Genomic DNA, 17,568 nt, shown 5'->3' with positions numbered 1-17,568 from the left:
CTCTTGTGTTATGCTTTCCTTTCAGGCCCGCGAGAGAATCGCAGTCACTGGAACTCCTCCCGCACCGGCCGCCTCGACTTTCTGGTTTTGCAAACCAAGGTAAGCTTCAGCTGTCCTCTTAACAGTCAGTCTGGTCGAAGTGGATGACCCAAAAAAAAAGTTTGCAAAGTTTTCAAAAACATATGCAACACATGGATATATCTGGGAGGGGGAAAGCAACCCCAAGCAATTCGACAGTGAGCTCAATAAGGTTTAATTTCAGAAACATGGTAAATAATTAATGCAACAGGGATGATGTTTGAGTTGGTGTTCCTGTAAAACATATTTCACGAAGAATCCCTGGCTGGACAGCATATTTTTTCGCTTACCTGTTGTGCACGAGATTTGTTAACGTGGCCAATATATTGAAATAGTTTTTTTTACAAAGTGGAATATGGGCGAATGTTAAAGTGATTTAATGGGAATCGATAAACAACAGGTTGGATCTGACATCAACCGCGATTCCCAATGGGTGCAATTGTCGAAATTCTCGTTCTTTCTGTGGGCCGAGCATGTTTAAGGAACTGATTGGGCGTTTACAAGATTTGACGATTCCGATAAAACACCGTAATCTGACACTCCCTTTTTGGGAGTCTAAAGTCAATCATCTCAAATACTCATTTCCAGCCCTTTCCCCTGAAACCCTCTATGTAGACACCTGAAGTCAAAATCTCACCCTGCTATATTTTCTAATATAATCACTCAAGCAAAATTAGTTATTTTAAAGGCAATTTTAATTTCTCAATACATATTTGATTGCAGTTCAATTTCATTTGAAAAACCGGCGACGTTTAGAAATGCTGGTTTAATCGTGCAGATTTTTAAATTAAAAAAAAAAGCACTTTTGCAGATGTAAATCCCCATTGACTTCACAAATCCCCCTGGAGCTGCCGTCGGCAGAGCTGCAGAACAGAGTTTCTGCAGAATACAGGAACGTGCCTTGGCGTTTTACAATTTAACCGCACGGCAACTTCGCAAAACTTTCTGACGAACAGATGCACCCACCTCCCGTTTGATACGAAACTTGCTTCAAGCGAGTTTGCATAAGGCGATTTTGCCATTTCTTTTTCAGGAGGTTTTTTTTTGGGACCAAGAATTAACTTGGGAGCCAAAAATAAACGATTACAAACTTTAAAGGACAGCAAATGCTTCGTTTCCAGTCTGGCTGTGTGTTTAAATGACTAGAGGTGTGCTCTGTGTGTAACATTATTTAAGTGTCCTGATTATTTGGAAGATGTATGTAACTGGAACCCTTTATCAGTATTTTCTCAAATTAAATTAAATGCAATTTTAACATGAAACATTTTAAATTATACATATATGTGCATTTGAGTTGTAAGATGCAATAGGGTGTCGGTGTTGTACATGACCTGTATTTGGTCCGAATATTAGGTTCAGAAAATAGCAGTTTCCCAAACTACAATGAACTTTACAGCCATTCACTCACAGTGTCGCGAGCGCATATATCTTTATTAAAATGTGTTGCAAAATATTTGTTGAAAAAATAATTATTTCAGCAATTACTTTTGAATCTGAGAGTAGGGTCGTTCGATTTATATTAGAGAATGGTTCTTTGTAGCCACATCCATTACATATTCCTTTTTTGAATATGTCTCCATATTGCTAGTAGTGACCAGGACCATTATTCACCCCGGGCTGAAAAGGTTTAGGGACACAGGCAAATTATCAGGTATCAGACTGTTTTTTAAAAAGGCTCATTTTCGGCACCGGATCGCTTTGGGTTTGTTGGGATCCAGTACAATTCTCTACTGTAAAAAAACACTGCATTTAAAACTCTCCACAATGTCAAGGATAAGACATCTTAATTATTCTCCCAGCATTTTTAATTCAAAGTTTGAGCGAAAGTCAGTTCGCAAGTACAGTATGTCGCATTTTGAAGTTTTTCAGCCTCACCCGGTTTAATAATCCGAAGTAAAGGACATTGGCGTCTCTGGTAAAGTTTTAATTTTGATTTTTGCAACTCAAGTTTTAGAATCAACCTAAAACGCACAAAAGGTTTCCTAGGCGCTGTCGGTGACGGGAAATCCTACCTGTAAGCTCTTGTTAAAAAATATATATTTAGCCATAATTTTAACTGCCGGAATCCTCCTGGATCCCCAGAATAGTCTCACAGACTTAGAACATTCGGTTTAGAAAATAACAGTTTCTCAAACTACAATTAACTTACAGCATATATCTTTATTAAAATGTGTTGCAAAATATTTGTTGAAAAAATAATTATTTCAGCAACCACGAATTGTCCTGGTCACTACTAGCAATATGGAGACACGTTCAGAAAAGGGGAATATGTAATGGATGTGGCTACAAAGAACCATTCTCCAATATAAATCGAACGACCCTACCCTGAGATTAGGGTTTTTTTATGCTAGATATTTATTAGTAAATCTGGTCTGCGGGGCTTGTTGTCCCGGTGAATGAAAGGACAATAATTGAGGGGGAGGAGAAACTCCAATCTCCGCCCGTAGCCAAGTAAACAGGACAATCCATTAACTCGCCTCTGTGTTGATAACATCGGCGATAAATGGGCAAATCCAGAGAGATAGGATTCCTAAGTGTTAAGTAGGGTTTTTTGTGTGTGTGTGTCTGATTTATTGATGACTGCTCCTTCCTTAATTGCACGCCCTCCTTCTTATTCCTCTAGAAAGTTGGCTGGGAAATAAATGTTGTATTTGGGATTATTGCCTGATATCCGGGACAGAGTCAAACATGCAACTGAGCTGAAATAAAAACAGAAAATGCTGGAAATACTCAGCAGATCAGGCGAGTTCGGGATTGGCACACAATCGGAGCAAATCATCTCCCACTCTCTAAGATCAAGTTTAGGTGCAAAACATGGAACTATAGCTTCATTTAAAAAAAAATGAAATTATGAATTATTAATTCTGAAATTATTGCTCCTTAATAAGACTTGCATCCATACAACGCCTTTCAGGACGTCCCAAAGCGCGTCCCAGCCAAGGAACCGCTTTCTGAAGTGTCCTTACTGTTGCAATGTAGTCTTAAATTTTAATCTGGGTTGTTTATTCGATTTGCAGTTGCCAAGTTGTTTAGCAATGTGTTTCTCCAGTGTTTTCGGTTGTTATTTCGGATTTCCAGCACCCGCAGTATTTTGCTAGCGTTTAACAATGTGTTGCTCTGGAAGCTCTGGGAGAGTTTGTTATCTTACAGTAGGAATGAGGTCAGTGTGAGGGGCAGATTGTTCATTTTTTTGGCACCGCCCCTCCCTCTCACGCCCATGCACAATGTTCTACCTGCAAAGGTGTCTGTAATCAGACGGAAATTGCAAATCACACAGGCGACCCGTCTGTCGCTTACAGCGGGTTATTAACAGTCCTTGAAAATGTTACCTTGGATTTTTTTTTGCAAGTCTAGCACATGAAGTGCGAGTTCCCTTTGGCTGATTGGGGAGATATTTATCCACAAAATAGACACCTTTTTAATAGAGAACCCGGTCCTGCTGTTAGAGTCATACAGCACAGAAAGAGGCCCATCGTGTCCGTGCCAGCCATCAAGCCCTGTCTATTCTAATCCCATTTTCCAGCACTTGGTCCATAGCCTTGTATGCTATGGCGTTTCAAGTGCTCATCCAAATGCTTCTTGAATGTGGTGAGGGTTCCTGCCTTTCAGGCAGTGAGTTCCAGATTCTAACCACCCTGAAAAAAGTTTTTCCTCAAATCCCCTCTAAACCTCCTGCCCCTTATTTTATAAGGAACAGGAGGTTTTATAAAGGCGGGCAGGAAAATAAGTTGATCAAGGGAAAATACATCGCATCGCTCCCCATCACCGGGACAAGGAGGAAATCAGAATTAAAAATTGCCAATTACATTCAAAATTTCATTCTTTTAAAATGCAGTTACAGTTTTGCACTTAAACTTGATCTTAGAGAATGGGAGCGGATCTCGCTTACATAGAATTCGGAGTTTTTTTGGTGTTGAATCTGCTTTATATATATTTAATAAAGACATTAATGGACATGGCCCTTCACATTGGAAACGGAATGACATTTCAGCAGGCTCAGGGGGACAGAGTAGGTTCAATTCTGCGTTGACTCCATGGGGTTTATAAGCTTAGATTGGAGTTTGGAGGAGAGGGGGCAGGGATTCGTTCTGTCAAACGGGAAATTCGACAACACTGGCTGTAATATACAGAAATACCCCCTTTTAAACCGGCAGGAACGAGTCAGATTCGCTGAGGTCATAGAAACATAGAAGATAGGAGCAGGAGTAGGCCATTCGGCCCCTCGAGCCTGCTCTGCCATTCAATGAGATCATGGCTGATCATCCAAATTCAGTACCCTGTCCCTGCCTTCTCCCCATATCCCTTGATCCCTTTAGCCTCAAGAAATATATCCAACTCTTTCTTGAATATATTTAATGAACTGACCTCCACCGCCCTCTGTGGTAGAGAATTCCACAGGTTCACCACTCTCTGGGTGAAGAAATTCCTCCTCATCTCAGTCCTAAATGGCTTACCCCTTATCCTTAGACTGTGACCCCTGGTTCTGGAGGTCCTGGGGATTTAAGGGTGTTTTGCGATCAGACTCCACCCAACAGGAATTTAAACGCGGGGGGGGGGGGGGTAAGTTAAAACGGAGTATCTCAAACACCCAAGATGTTTACATTTGCGCACTTTATATCCCTCCAATCGATTCCCCGTACTACAAAGAGGACACCTTCTCCAACATGGAGGGGGAAATTATCCAATACCAGGCCCAGGGGAACGTGTTGATCTGTGGGGACCTCAATTCAAGAACGGGCGAAGAACCAGACTTCACCAATAATCAGGGAAACAATTACGTATTCGGGAATAACCACTTTGACATCCCTTCCCTTCCATACAGGCATAACTGCGACAAGCAGTCAAATACCAACGGTAAACAGCTACTACAGCTCTGTCGAAACCTGGGTCTGTACATTGTCAATGGTAGGTTCATAGGAGACCTCCTAGGAAGATCGACCTACTGCTCACCTCTTGGCTGCAGCACAGTAGACTATATGATTACAGACTTGGACCCATCCTCTTTCAGAGCATTCACAGTCAAACCACAAACAACACTGTCAGATCACAGTCAAATTACTATGTTTCTCAAAAAGACAGAAACAAACAACATAGAAACACAACCCAGTAAACTGTACAACACCAAAAAATCGTACAGATGGGCCAAAAACGACACGGAAAAATACCAGAAAACAATTAGCAATGCATCAACTCAAGCTCTCTTAGACACCTTTCTGGATAACATATACACTCACAATAAAGAAGGCGTAAACCGGGCAGTTAGTAAACTAAACAATATTTTTGATAATTTGGCAACAAATGCAAACTTGAAAGCTCGCAAGAACAAACCCAAAACAAAAAACTATGAAAAATGGTTTGACCATGATTGCCATAACATGAGGAAAAAACTTAGAAAACTATCAAACCAAAAACACAGACATCCAGAAAACGAGGAATTACGCCTTACTTATTGTCAGACGCTAACACAATACAGAAACACACTCAGGACCAAAAAAGAGCAATTTATTAAGAATACACTCAGCTCCATGGAGGAATCCATTGAGTCGAATTGTTTCTGGGACAACTTGAAAACACTACACAAAAAACAACATGACGATTTGTCCATTCAAAATGGGGACACATGGGTAAACCACTTTGAAAAATTATACCAGAAAAACACACTAGGACCAGAGCAACACCAAATACGCAAAAAACTTGAAAAGCTTGAAATGGCCATAAAAGATAACCAAAACCCGCTAGACGCCATAATAACAGAAAAAGAACTTCTTGAAAAACTCAAGGACCTGCGACCAGGAAAAGCTTGCGGGACAGACGGCATACTAAACGAGATGATTAAACACGCAGACGACAAACTGAAACTGGCTATCCTAAAACTCTTCAACTTGGTTCTGAGTGTCGGTTATTTCCCTGACATCTGGAACAAAGGACTCATAACACCCATATACAAAAGTGGGGACAAAATCGACCCAAACAACTATCGAGGCATCTGTGTAAACAGTAACCTGGGGAAGGTATTCTGTAGCATCATAAACAAAAGACTTATAAACTTCCTTGAAGAGCACAATGTCTTGAGTAAAAGCCAAATTGGATTCCTGCCAAACTATAGAACATCCGATCATATCTTCACCCTACAGACCCTAATTGACAAACACGTTCACCATAACAAAAGCAAAATCTACGCATGCTTTGTAGATTTCCAGAAGGCTTTCGACTCCATCTGGCATGACGGTTTATTCCTGAAACTTATCGAAAGCGGGGTAGGAGGTAAAACATATGATGTAATTAAATCAATGTATACAAACAATAAATGTGCAGTTAAAATTGGAGACAAACAAACAAAATACTTCCCACAGGGGCGGGGGGTGACACAGGGCTCGCCAATCTCACCGACACTCTTTAATATTTACATTAATGGATTGGCAAAACTACTTGAACAATCTACAGCACCCGGCCTCACCCTATATGAATCCAAGGTTAAATTCCTCCTCTATGCCGACGACCTGGTTCTGCTGTCACCAACTAAGGAGGGTCTACAGCAGAACCTGGACCTGCTGGAGTCGTACTGCCAGACTTGGGCCCTGACAATAAATCCCCAAAAAACCAAAGTCCTTGTGTTCCAGCAAAGATCCAAACAACATGGACCCACAATAAATTTCACAGTAGGAACAACCAAAATTGAACAAACCACTCACTACACATACTTGGGCTTAAAAATCAGTTCTACGGGAAACTTCAAACTGGCTGTGAATGAACTGAAAGAGAAAGCAAGAAGGGCTTTCTATGCCATCAAAAAATCAATCCAAATAGAAATCCCAATTAGCATTTGGCTCAAAATTTTCAAATCAGTAATTGAACCAATTGCACTCTATGGCAGTGAGGTCTGGGGACCACTAACACAACAAGATTTTGCAAAATGGGACAAACACCCAATTGAGATCCTACATGCGGAATTCTGTAAAAGTATCCTCCGGACTCAAAGGAAAACAGTAAACAACGCATGCAGGGCGGAACTAGGCCAATACCCATTAATAATCACTATCCAAAAAAGAGCCACCAAATTTTGGAATCACCTACAAATGAGCAACCCCCAATGCTATCACTACGACGCCCTGAAATGCCAAGAGCTGACCATAAAGAAGAATACCCTCAGTCAACTAGTCCTGGGACTCAATAAAGTAACTAATAACAATACTAACAATAACCAGCCCCAGGACAGTGACAGGGTAACACAAAGAATTCGACCCAACACAATCGTCGCTAAGCAAAAGGAAAAATATCTGTCATATTGGGCAGAAACAACAAAAACCCAAAGCAAACTCAATTGCTACTTGGCCCTAAACAGACAATACAACATAGCTGATTACCTGACCATGGTAAAGGATAACAAACTGAGAAGAACCTTGACAAGGTACAGACTTAGCGAACATAGCCTAGCGATCGAAAAAGGCAGACACAGGCAGACCAGGCTGCCAAGAGAAGACAGGATATGCTCTCACTGCAGTCAGGGAGTAGTTGAGACAGAGATGCACTTCCTCACAGCCTGTGGAAAATATCAGGGCATCAGAGAGAATTTCTATCAAAAATTCTCACAAATATGCCCTGAATTCAGAAATCTGACTGACAACCAAAAACTCCCATTCCTACTGGGGGAGGAGAGAAGCTGTGTAACACTGGCGGCACACTATGTTACAGCTTGCCATGAACAGAGGGACAACCAGTAAACTAAGACAAGAGTATATATAAACAAGGCGAAAATATATTTATAAACTCAGGGATATACCTGTTTATACACTGTATGAATGGAACCGCGTTTATGTGTTCAACCATAAATGTATTTTGATGCTTTGGCAACATAAGATGTACCTTATCATGCCAATAAAGCGATTTGTATTGTATGCGATCAGTTTGTGTCAAATGCCTCGAGATTTCGTCTTTAATTTTTAAAAAAATGTTATTTATTTACCTTGATGTCAGTTGGAGTCTCGGTGCAATACACTTTCTCCCATTAGTGAGCCCCACTGACTGTAAAAGGGGAATATATTTGAATTATAATAGGCACCAGGACAGTAGGAGACAGATTTACAATACAGACGGGGGGCTGATAAAAGGGAGAGAGCTTCGACCGAACCGCTAACGCGCTGTTAATTGTTGATCCCACCGGGCTGTGTATTGCAAAGCTCGCTGGTAGGAGATGGTTTGGTGCGGGCAAGAGGGGAAATGAAAGTGTTTGGGAATAAATGATCAATTTTAAAGAGGAATATAATAAGAGAAAACAGTTTTTTTGGGGGGGGGGAGGGTTGGAGGGCAAATGGTACTAATCCTTGTCTCAAAGGCTGGCCAATTGTCTCCAAGGTTTCAGCTTCAAGCAAACTTGTGATGCAAACGTGGGCATGTGTCCCAGGAACAATGGACTGGCTGGCCCGCACGAGAGCTTTGCTCTGGAATTCTTTCGATTTAATTAACAAGTGCAAAGATGACAAGTGGGTCTGAGGGCTTGTTTTTTTTAAAAGACACATTTGGAGTGGTGTCTGAGCAGAAGATGGAGGGAGGTCATCTCTGTCCAGGGGAGGAGAGGGGGGATAACCCCACACCAAATCCCAGCCTGAGACCCTGACCATCTTCACTGTCTCTCATAGAAACATAGAAGATAGGAGCAGGAGTCGGCCAATTCGGCCCCTCGAGCCTGCTCCACCATTTAATGAGATCATGGCTGATCATCCAAACTCAGTACCCGGTCCCTGCTTTCGCCCCATATCCCTTGATCCCTTTAGCCTTAAGAAATATATCCAACTCCTTCTTGAATATATTTAATGAACTGGCCTCCACTGCCTTCTGTGGTAGAGAATTCCACAGGTTCACCACTCTCTGGGTAAAGAAATTCCTCATCTCAGTCCTAAATGGCTTACCCCTTATCCTTAGACTGTGACCCCTGGTTCTGGACTCCCCCGCCATTGGGAACATCCTTCCTGCATCTAGTCTGTCTAGTCCAGTTAGAATTTTATAAGTTTCAATGAGATCCCCTCTCATTCTTCTAAACTCCAGCGAGTATAAGCCCAATCGACCCAATCTCTCCTCATACGTCATTCCTGCCATCCCAGGTTTCAGCCTCTCGTTGCCTTTTTGCAGCCAGCACCCGACTGGAATAGGATAACCCGGGAAAGGAAAACGCCAAGGTTCCTCCCGGGTGAACTAAGAGTATGATGTCCTATATCAAGCAACCACATTATGCAGTCAACGGACTGACCCTGACCGGCCCGGGGATGGACCTCTTGCACTCGGCTGTTGGATATCAAAGTGAGTTCATCTTTTTTTTAAATATATATTTTGTTAAAGTAACTCTACTTCAAAAAGAAACACTTCGTAAAAATGTAAATATTGTAAAAATGGAAAAGGAGTGGAATAAAAAAAAAACAGATTCAAAATTATCTTTCAAAAGGGAATTGGATAAATACTTGAAAAGGAAAAATTTTGCAGAGCTGTGGGGAAAGAGCAGGGGGGAGTGGGATTAATCGGAGAGCTCTTTCAAAGAGCCGGCACAGGCACGATGGGCCGAATGGCCGCCTTCTGTGCTGTATTATTCTGATATTTCTTCCGACTGGCTGTGTATTTACAACATTTACATAAGAACACAAGAAATAGGAGCAGGAATAGGCCACTTGGCCCCTCGAGCCTGCTCCGCCATTCAATAGGATCATGGCTGATCTTGGGCTCAAAGCCACTTCCCTGCCCACTCCCCATAACCCTTCACTCCCTTATCTTGTAAAAATCTGTCTGTCTCCACCTGAAATGTATTTAATGACCCAGCCTCCACGGTGCTCTGGGGCAGAGAATTCCACAGATTTACGACCCTCTGAGAGAAGAAATTCCTCCTCATCTCAGTTCTAAAAGGACGACCCTTTATTCTGAAACTGTGCCCCCGAGTTCTAGATTTCCCCACGAGGGGAAACATCCTCTCTGCATCTATCTTGTCGAGCCCCCTCAGTATCTGATATGTTTTGATAAGATCACCTCTCATTCTTCTAAACTCCAATGAGTGTAGACCCAACCTGCTCAACCTTTCCTCATACGTCAACCCCTCATCTCGGGAATTAATCTAGTGAGTACAGCACAGAAGGAGGCCATTCGGCCCATCGTGCCTGTGCCGGCTCTTTGAACGAGCTCTCCAATTGGCCCCACTCCCCCTGCTCTTTCCCCACAGCCCTGCACATTTCTCCTTTTCAAGTATTTATCCAACTGCTTTTTTGAAAGTTATTTTGGAATCTGCTTCCACTGCCCATTGGGACAAAATGGGACAAAAATAAATACTGCAGTGCAGTACTGAGGGAGGTGCCGTCTTTCGGGTGAGATGTTAAACCGAGGCCCCGTCTGCTCTCTCAGGTGGATGTAAAAAATCCCATGGCCACTATTCCGAAGCAAGAAAGACTTGCATTTCTATAGCGCCTTTCATGGCCACCAGACGTCTCAAAGCGCTTTACAGCCAATTAAGTACTTTTTGAAGTGTAGTCACTGTTGTAATGTAGTAAACGTGGCAGCCAATTTGCGCACAGCAAGCTCCCACAAACAGCAATGTGATAATGACCAGATCATCTGTTTTTAGTGATGTTGGTTGAGGGATAAATATTGGCCCCAGGACACCGGGGAGAACTCCCCCTGCTCTTCTTTGAATAGTGGCCGTGGGATCTTTTACATCCACCTGAGAGAGCAGACGGGGCCTCGGTTTAATGCCTCATCTGAAAGATGGCTCCTCCGACAGTGCAGCACTCCCTCAGCACTGCACTGGGAGTGTCAGCCTAGATTTTTGTGCTCAAGTCTCTGGAGTGGGACTTGAACCCACGACCTTCTGACTCAGAGGTGAGTGTGCTACCCCACTGAGTCACAGCTGACACTATAGGGCCAATGAAGTACTTTTTGAAGTGTAGTCACTGTTGTAATGTAAGAAGAGCAGGGGCGTTCTCCCCGGTGTCCTGGACTAATATTTATATCTCAACCAACATCACTAAAAACAGATGATCTGGTCATTATCACATTGCTGTTTGTGGGAGCTTGCTGTGCGCAAATTGGCTGCCGCGTTTCCCACATTACAACAGTGACTCCACTTCAAAAAAAGTACTTCATTGGCTGTAAAGCGCTTTGGGACGTCCTGAGGTCATGAAAGGCGCTATAGAAATGCAAGTCTTTCTTTTTTATTTGTACCAGTTCTGGCCTCTGGCTTTAGTTGCGGTAATTGTGGTGTTGCTGGGGCGGTGTGGAACCCAGTTGCCGGCAGCCTGGGACTGCCACAACCCCAATACCGATGCTAAGAGAAGCTTCTAATTCCCAACCTCGAGCACCCGAGGTCTCTCTTCCTACTGACGGATTCCCCATTGGGCGTTGCCCGCGGTCACCGGGGGTCGAAGGAAATTCCCCACAGTGCATTAGAGAAGTCGGGGGACGTGTACAAAAAAAATAATTTTGAAAAAGGCGAATGGAACGTTGGCCTTTACCTCGAGGGGGCTGGAGTACCAAAGGGTGGTGGTTATGCCACCTTTGCATAAATCTCGGGTCAGACCCCACCTGCAGTCACTGCGTTCGGTTCTGGGCCCCGCACCTCAGGAAAGATATCTTGGCCTTGGAGGGGGGGAGCAGCCTAGATTCACCAGAATGACACCGGGGCTAAAAGGGGTTAAATTATGAGGACAGATTGCACAGTCTAGGCTGGCATGCCCCTCAATTTAGAAGATTAAGGGGCGACCTAATTTTGGTGATTAAGATGATTAAAGGATTTGAGAGGGTGGGTAGCTATTGCCTCTGGTGGGGGGAGTCCAGAACAAGGAGGCATAACCTTCAAAATTAGAGCCAGGCCGTTCAGGGGTGATGTCAGGAAGCACTTCTTCACACAAAGGGTTAGAGGAAATCTGGAACTCTCTGCCCCAAAAAGCTATTGAGGCTGGAGGGGTCAATTGAAAATTTCAAAAGTGAGATTGAGAGATTGTTGTTAGGCAATGGTATTGAGGGTTATGGAGCTAAAGTGGTTAGATGGAGTTACGATACAGATTAACCATATTTTAATTGAGTGGCGGAACAGGCTGGAGGGGCTGAATGGCCTCCTCCTCTTCCTATAGGTCTGGGGATCAGGAGCCTGGGAAGCACCATCTAGTGGTAGAAGTGTGCAGCATGATAACAGCCAAATAAGGAGTGCTTGACGCCATTGGCAAAATTAATATTTTTTTAGAAATATATTGCTCTATAACATGTTGTGCAGAGCGAGCCTTGGCTCGAGTGTTAGCGTCACCGCCTCTCAGCCGGAAGGTTAGGGGTTCGAGCCCCGGTGAGCAGAGACCAGAGTTCCCGCCTCTAAACACTGGGTTGACATCTAGTGGGGGAGTCGAGGCCAATGGGAGTGGAGGTCGGACCCCCCTCCCCACTTTACCCGTCTAGCCAGTCCCACCCCCCAGTCAGGCTAACGATCTGTCCACATTTTTTAAAAAAAAGGGGAGGATGGTCTTCACTACAGGAATAACCCAGATCTGCTCCATGTAAAAGTGGAAGAAACGGGCTGCCTCACGAGCCCATTGACACGTAAGAGCATGTTGCAATCCCGTCCTTCACAAATGTGTACTGTTGGCAGGGGAGGTGGGGTGGAGTGTGAGCTCCGACTAGAGCTGCCGTTTACCCCTGACTAACCCTGGCCTGTTTACCCTGTCTAAACATGTCATGGCTGGGAGTCTTACTCCTTCTATTCTGCAGAGTTCTACACGTGGGTGATTGGCAAAAGAACCTGAGGCCACAGGAGGAGACATTCTCTTTTAACGCAGCGAGTTGTTATGATCTGGAACGCGCTGCTGGAAAGGGCGGCGGCAGCAGATTCAATAGTAACTTGCAAAAGGCCAATCGGATAAATACTTGAAAAGGAAAAGTTTGCGGGGCTACGGGGCAAGAGCGGGGCGGAGTGGGATTAATCAGGCAGCTCTTTCAAAGAGCCGGCACAGGCACGATGGGCCGAATGGCCTCTTTCTGTGCTGTATGATTCTACCTGCTGCCGCCCCAGCCACTAAACTTTAAATAACAACAGAAAATGCTGGAAAAACTCAGCAGGCCAGGCAACATCTGTGGAGAGAGAAATAGAGTCAACGTTTCAGGTCGAAACCCTTCGCCACTAAACTTTAAATGTCTGGAGACCACGCCCAGCTCTGTCTGCACTATCCACACATTTAAATGAACTCCAGGTGAGTTTAAAAACTCTCCCCCCCGCCCCCCCAGGCTCTCTTTTTTTAAAACCCGGTTTAATATTAGGTCGGGTTGAACCCGGAGCAGTTTGAGACCCTCCCAGCTCCAGATTGGGTCCTGACTCTCGGGGAATTAGACCAGGGGCTCTAACCTGAGAGCGAGGAGGGCGTTGCTGAAACTGAACACACCCTGTTTTACTCCGGGTTGTCTCCTCAACAGGAACCTCCAGTCGCTTCAGTATTCCTTGACCACAACAATTAAATCCGGATTATAACATCAAAACATAAAGGAATTCTAATGAAAAGAAATCAGTAGGTGGGGAGCAGAGAGAAATGCAAGTCTTAGTGTGAATTGGACCAGCGGTGACCGATAGAAATTGTTGACTAGGTACAGGTGTGGCTGCAGATACTATTTTAACTGCTTGTGCTGATTCTGGTAGAGCATGCCTTCCAAACACTGACACAATGCCGATAACATGTACAGGAAACTCTCGTTTAAACGGCACCTAAATATCCGGATTTCTCGATTAACCGGCAAAATTCTCACTCCATAAACACCACCTCAATAACCGGCAATGTTGCCGAGTCCGAGTCTCCCGCGGTGGCCGAGTTAGTCAGTGGGGGTAGTTCTCCAAACTGCCACTACTCGGCTTCTTGGTGCTGTCGGGAGTCGGAACACCTCAATACCCCTGTAACAGGAGTCTGACTCTCCCGCGCTGCCGGTAGTCTCTTCTGATCCGCCATTTTACAGGGGTACTGTGTGTCTCCCACGCTGCTGGTAGTCATTGCATTGCATTACCCTCAACTGGCAGTACTGTACTTAATCAAGCATCTTCCACCATCCATTTAACACAACATTCTGTAGATGAGTACCCAATTACTGTATACTGCACATTTCTTGATTTTTTAAATTTTTCTTTGTTAAAAGTAGCCTCGGTAGATAACCCTCTCTGTGATCCGAGAATTTTTGATCAACCGGCAACACGCCGGTCTCGTCAGTGCCGGATACCAAAGAGTTTCCTGTATATTGACATAACAAACGTCCACCATTCAGTAACCAAGGAATTAAAGCACTCACTTGCGCACTCTGCTTTTTAAAAGAAAGACGTGCATTTCTACAGCGCCTTTCACAACCTCAGGATGACCCAAAGCGCTTCACAGCCAATGAAGTGTGGTCACTGTTGGAAACACGGCAGCCAATTTGCGCACAGCAAGCAACGTGATAATGACCAGATCATCTGTTTTAGTGATGTTGGTCGTGGGACAAATATTGGCCCCAGGACACCGGGGAGAACTCCCCACCCCCCCCCGCTCTTTTTTCAAAATAATACCTACAGGATCACCTGAAAGGGCTTCAGTTTAACGTCTCATCCGAAAGACGGCACCTCTGACAGTGCAGCACTCCCTCAGCACTGCACTGGAGTGTCAGCCTAGATTTTTGTGTTCAAGTCTCATGGGGTGGGATTTGAACCCACAACCTTCGTCAGAACTTCAATTTGACTGTTTTCCCACAGATTATTTTAACTCCAACCTTCTGTCTATTTTGTCACAAGCAAATCACTTTGACTCCCCCACTATATATAGTTTCCGTTTTTACCATTTAAAAAAATGTCACATTCACTGTCACATTTTAAATATCAACCTATTTTTACACCATTCAAACTGACTCATTTATTCCTTTCTAGCGATGGGTGATCGCACTCACTGTTATATTCCCTCACAAGCACTTGCACACTCACATACTGACTAATATTTTCACACACACACGCACTGTCATTCCCACACCTCACTCGCCCAGACACTCACACACACACACACACACACACACACACACACACACACCTCGTTCACATACTCACACACACACTGTCACTCCCACACCTCACTCACTCACACACTCACTCACACACCTCGTTCACATACTCACTCATACACACACTGTCACTCCCACACCTCACTCGCTCACACACACACACTCACACACACACTGTCACTCCCACACCTCACTCGCTCACACACTCACTCACACACACTCACTCACACACACACTGTCACTCCCACACCTCACTCGCTCACACACTCACTCACACACACTCACTCACACACACACTGTCACTCCCACACCTCACTCGCTCACACACTCACTCACACACCCATGCACTGTTACTTGTTCACACACACACTCACACACACACTGTCACTCCCACACCTCACTCGCTCACACACTCACTCACACACACTCACTCACACACACACTGTCACTCCCACACCTCACTCGCTCACACACTCACTCACACACCCATGCACTGTTACTTGTTCACACACTCACACACACACACTGTCACTCCCACACCTCACTCGCTCACACACTCACTCACACACCCATGCACTGTTACTTGTTCACACACTCACTCTCACACACACTGTCACTCCCACACCTCACTCGCTCACACACTCACTCACACACCCATGCACTGTTACTTGTTCACACACTCACTCACACACACACTGTCACTCCCACACCTCACTCGTTCACATACTCACACACACACACACTCACACACACTGTCACTCCCACACCTCACTCGATCACACACTCACTCACACACCCATGCACTGTTACTCGCTCACACACTCACTCACACACACACACACACACACTGTCACTCCCACAGCTCACTCGCATACACACTCACTCACACACACTCACTCACGCACACACTGTCACTCCCACACCTCACTCATTCACACTCACACACACTGTCACTCCCACACCTCACTCGCTTACACACACGCTCACTCGCTCACACGCACAGACTGATTCATTCATTCACACTGTCACTTGCTCACACCCTCATTCATACTCTTGCACACATGCACTCCTAGTCATTCACTTTCACCGTTGCGTGCACACACTCATCTTATTCACTCACACACACATGATGTTTACGAGTCTCTCTGACTCTGGTCGGAAACGACATTCTTTTGAACTAAGCTTTTAATCACTCGACCTCAACTACAAAACAGAAAGGAGCAAATTATCCGTTTATTATCTGTAATTTCTTCTAACAATAGGTTAAGCAATCTTGATGCAGCTTTGCCGAATTACATTTAAAAAAATAAAGGTGCTACTAATATATGTTTAGTTAAATGCACACGCATTAAACATATACACACATTAAAAGGGAAAGACTTGCATTTCTATAGTGCCTTTCACAACCTCAGGATGTCCCAAAGCGTTTTACAGCCAATGAAGTACTTTTTGAAGTGTAGTCGCTGTTGTAATGTAGGAAACGCGGCAGCCAATTTGCACACAGCAAGCTCCCACAAACAGCAATGTGATAATGACCGGATCATCTGTTTTTAGTGATGTTGATATACACACATGTACACACAAAAACACACACACACATGCATGTGTCAGCTGTGGCTCAGTGGGTCGCTCTCTCTCGCCTCTGGGTCAGAAGATTGTGGGTTCAAGCCCCCCTCCAGAGTCTTGAGCATGTAATCCAGGCTGACACTCCCAGTGCAGTGCTGAGGGAGTGCTGCACGGTCGGAGGTGCCGTCTTTCGGATGAGATGTTAAACCGAGGCCCCGTCTGCTCTCGGGTGGACAGAAAAGATCCCATGGTCACTATTTCGAAGAAGAGCAGTGGGGAGTTCGTCCTGGGGCCAATATTTATCCCTCATTCAATATCACTAAAACAGATTATCTGGGTCATTATCACATTGCTGTTTGTGGGATCTTGCTATGTACAAATTGGCTGCCGCGTTTCCAACATTACAACAGTGACTCCACTTCAAAAAGTACTTCATTGGCTGTGAAGTCTTTCTTTCTTTTAACACACTGACTCTGGACTGCATTGTGATTCATTACGTGTTATTATAACCCTGACATTCAGAACCTCAAAGTGATGGAAACCGAATTCACAGGCGATTAGACTTGCAGCATGTTCCGATACGCCATATAGTGAGAATCACTTAATACAATTAGTAGGGGGATAGTCACTGAACTCCGCGCTCTCTGCAGGGAGCTGTGCTCAAAGTGGATGCAGCTCAGAGGCAGGGCAACAACACGACACGACAGCTCCCTATAACTTGCCTGCGCCCCCTTCGAGCTCCCACACTGGGTGCGCGGCTCGGTGAGTTTACTCGGTTAAGCAAACGGAGTGATACCAAATGACAGAGTTTGGTTGCAATAGAAGGAAATATCTGGAAAGGTTTGTAGAATGGTTGGGGCGCCATTAAATTTGGAGCCAGAATGTGTAAAAAGAAAGAACTTGCAT

At 44.5% G+C, this 17,568-nt stretch overlaps 1 protein-coding gene across 7 annotated transcripts in view; it reads left to right on the top strand.

Moving 5' to 3' along the window:
• The window catches only part of LOC147096692 (homeobox protein otx5), a 213,841-nt gene that overhangs the window by 5,291 nt on the left and 190,982 nt on the right, over nt 1-17,568 (top strand). For 3 of the 7 annotated variants that reach the window (XR_015074534.1, XM_085973285.1, XM_085973288.1), the window contains exons 2-4: nt 26-99; nt 2,702-2,820; nt 9,205-9,372. Coding sequence is in view for 6 of the 7 variants with exons in the window: in XM_085973285.1 (XP_085829411.1) it covers nt 9,276-9,372 (97 nt within the window). In the remaining variant the exon portion in view is untranslated. Of the gene's footprint in view, nt 1-25; nt 100-2,701; nt 2,821-9,176; nt 9,373-17,568 lie in introns of all 7 variants that reach the window. The other 4 variants (XM_085973291.1, XM_085973292.1, XM_085973286.1 and 1 more) reach the window with 2 other exon arrangements.

The sequence above is a fragment of the Somniosus microcephalus genome, chromosome 34, assembly GCF_052327205.1.
Source record: "Somniosus microcephalus isolate GS21.2 chromosome 34, FLI_Smic_1.0, whole genome shotgun sequence".
Taxonomy (NCBI): Eukaryota; Metazoa; Chordata; class Chondrichthyes; order Squaliformes; family Somniosidae; genus Somniosus; species Somniosus microcephalus.
The sequence above is the reverse complement of the archived record's forward strand: the minus strand, read 5'-3'. Positions and strand labels throughout refer to the sequence as shown.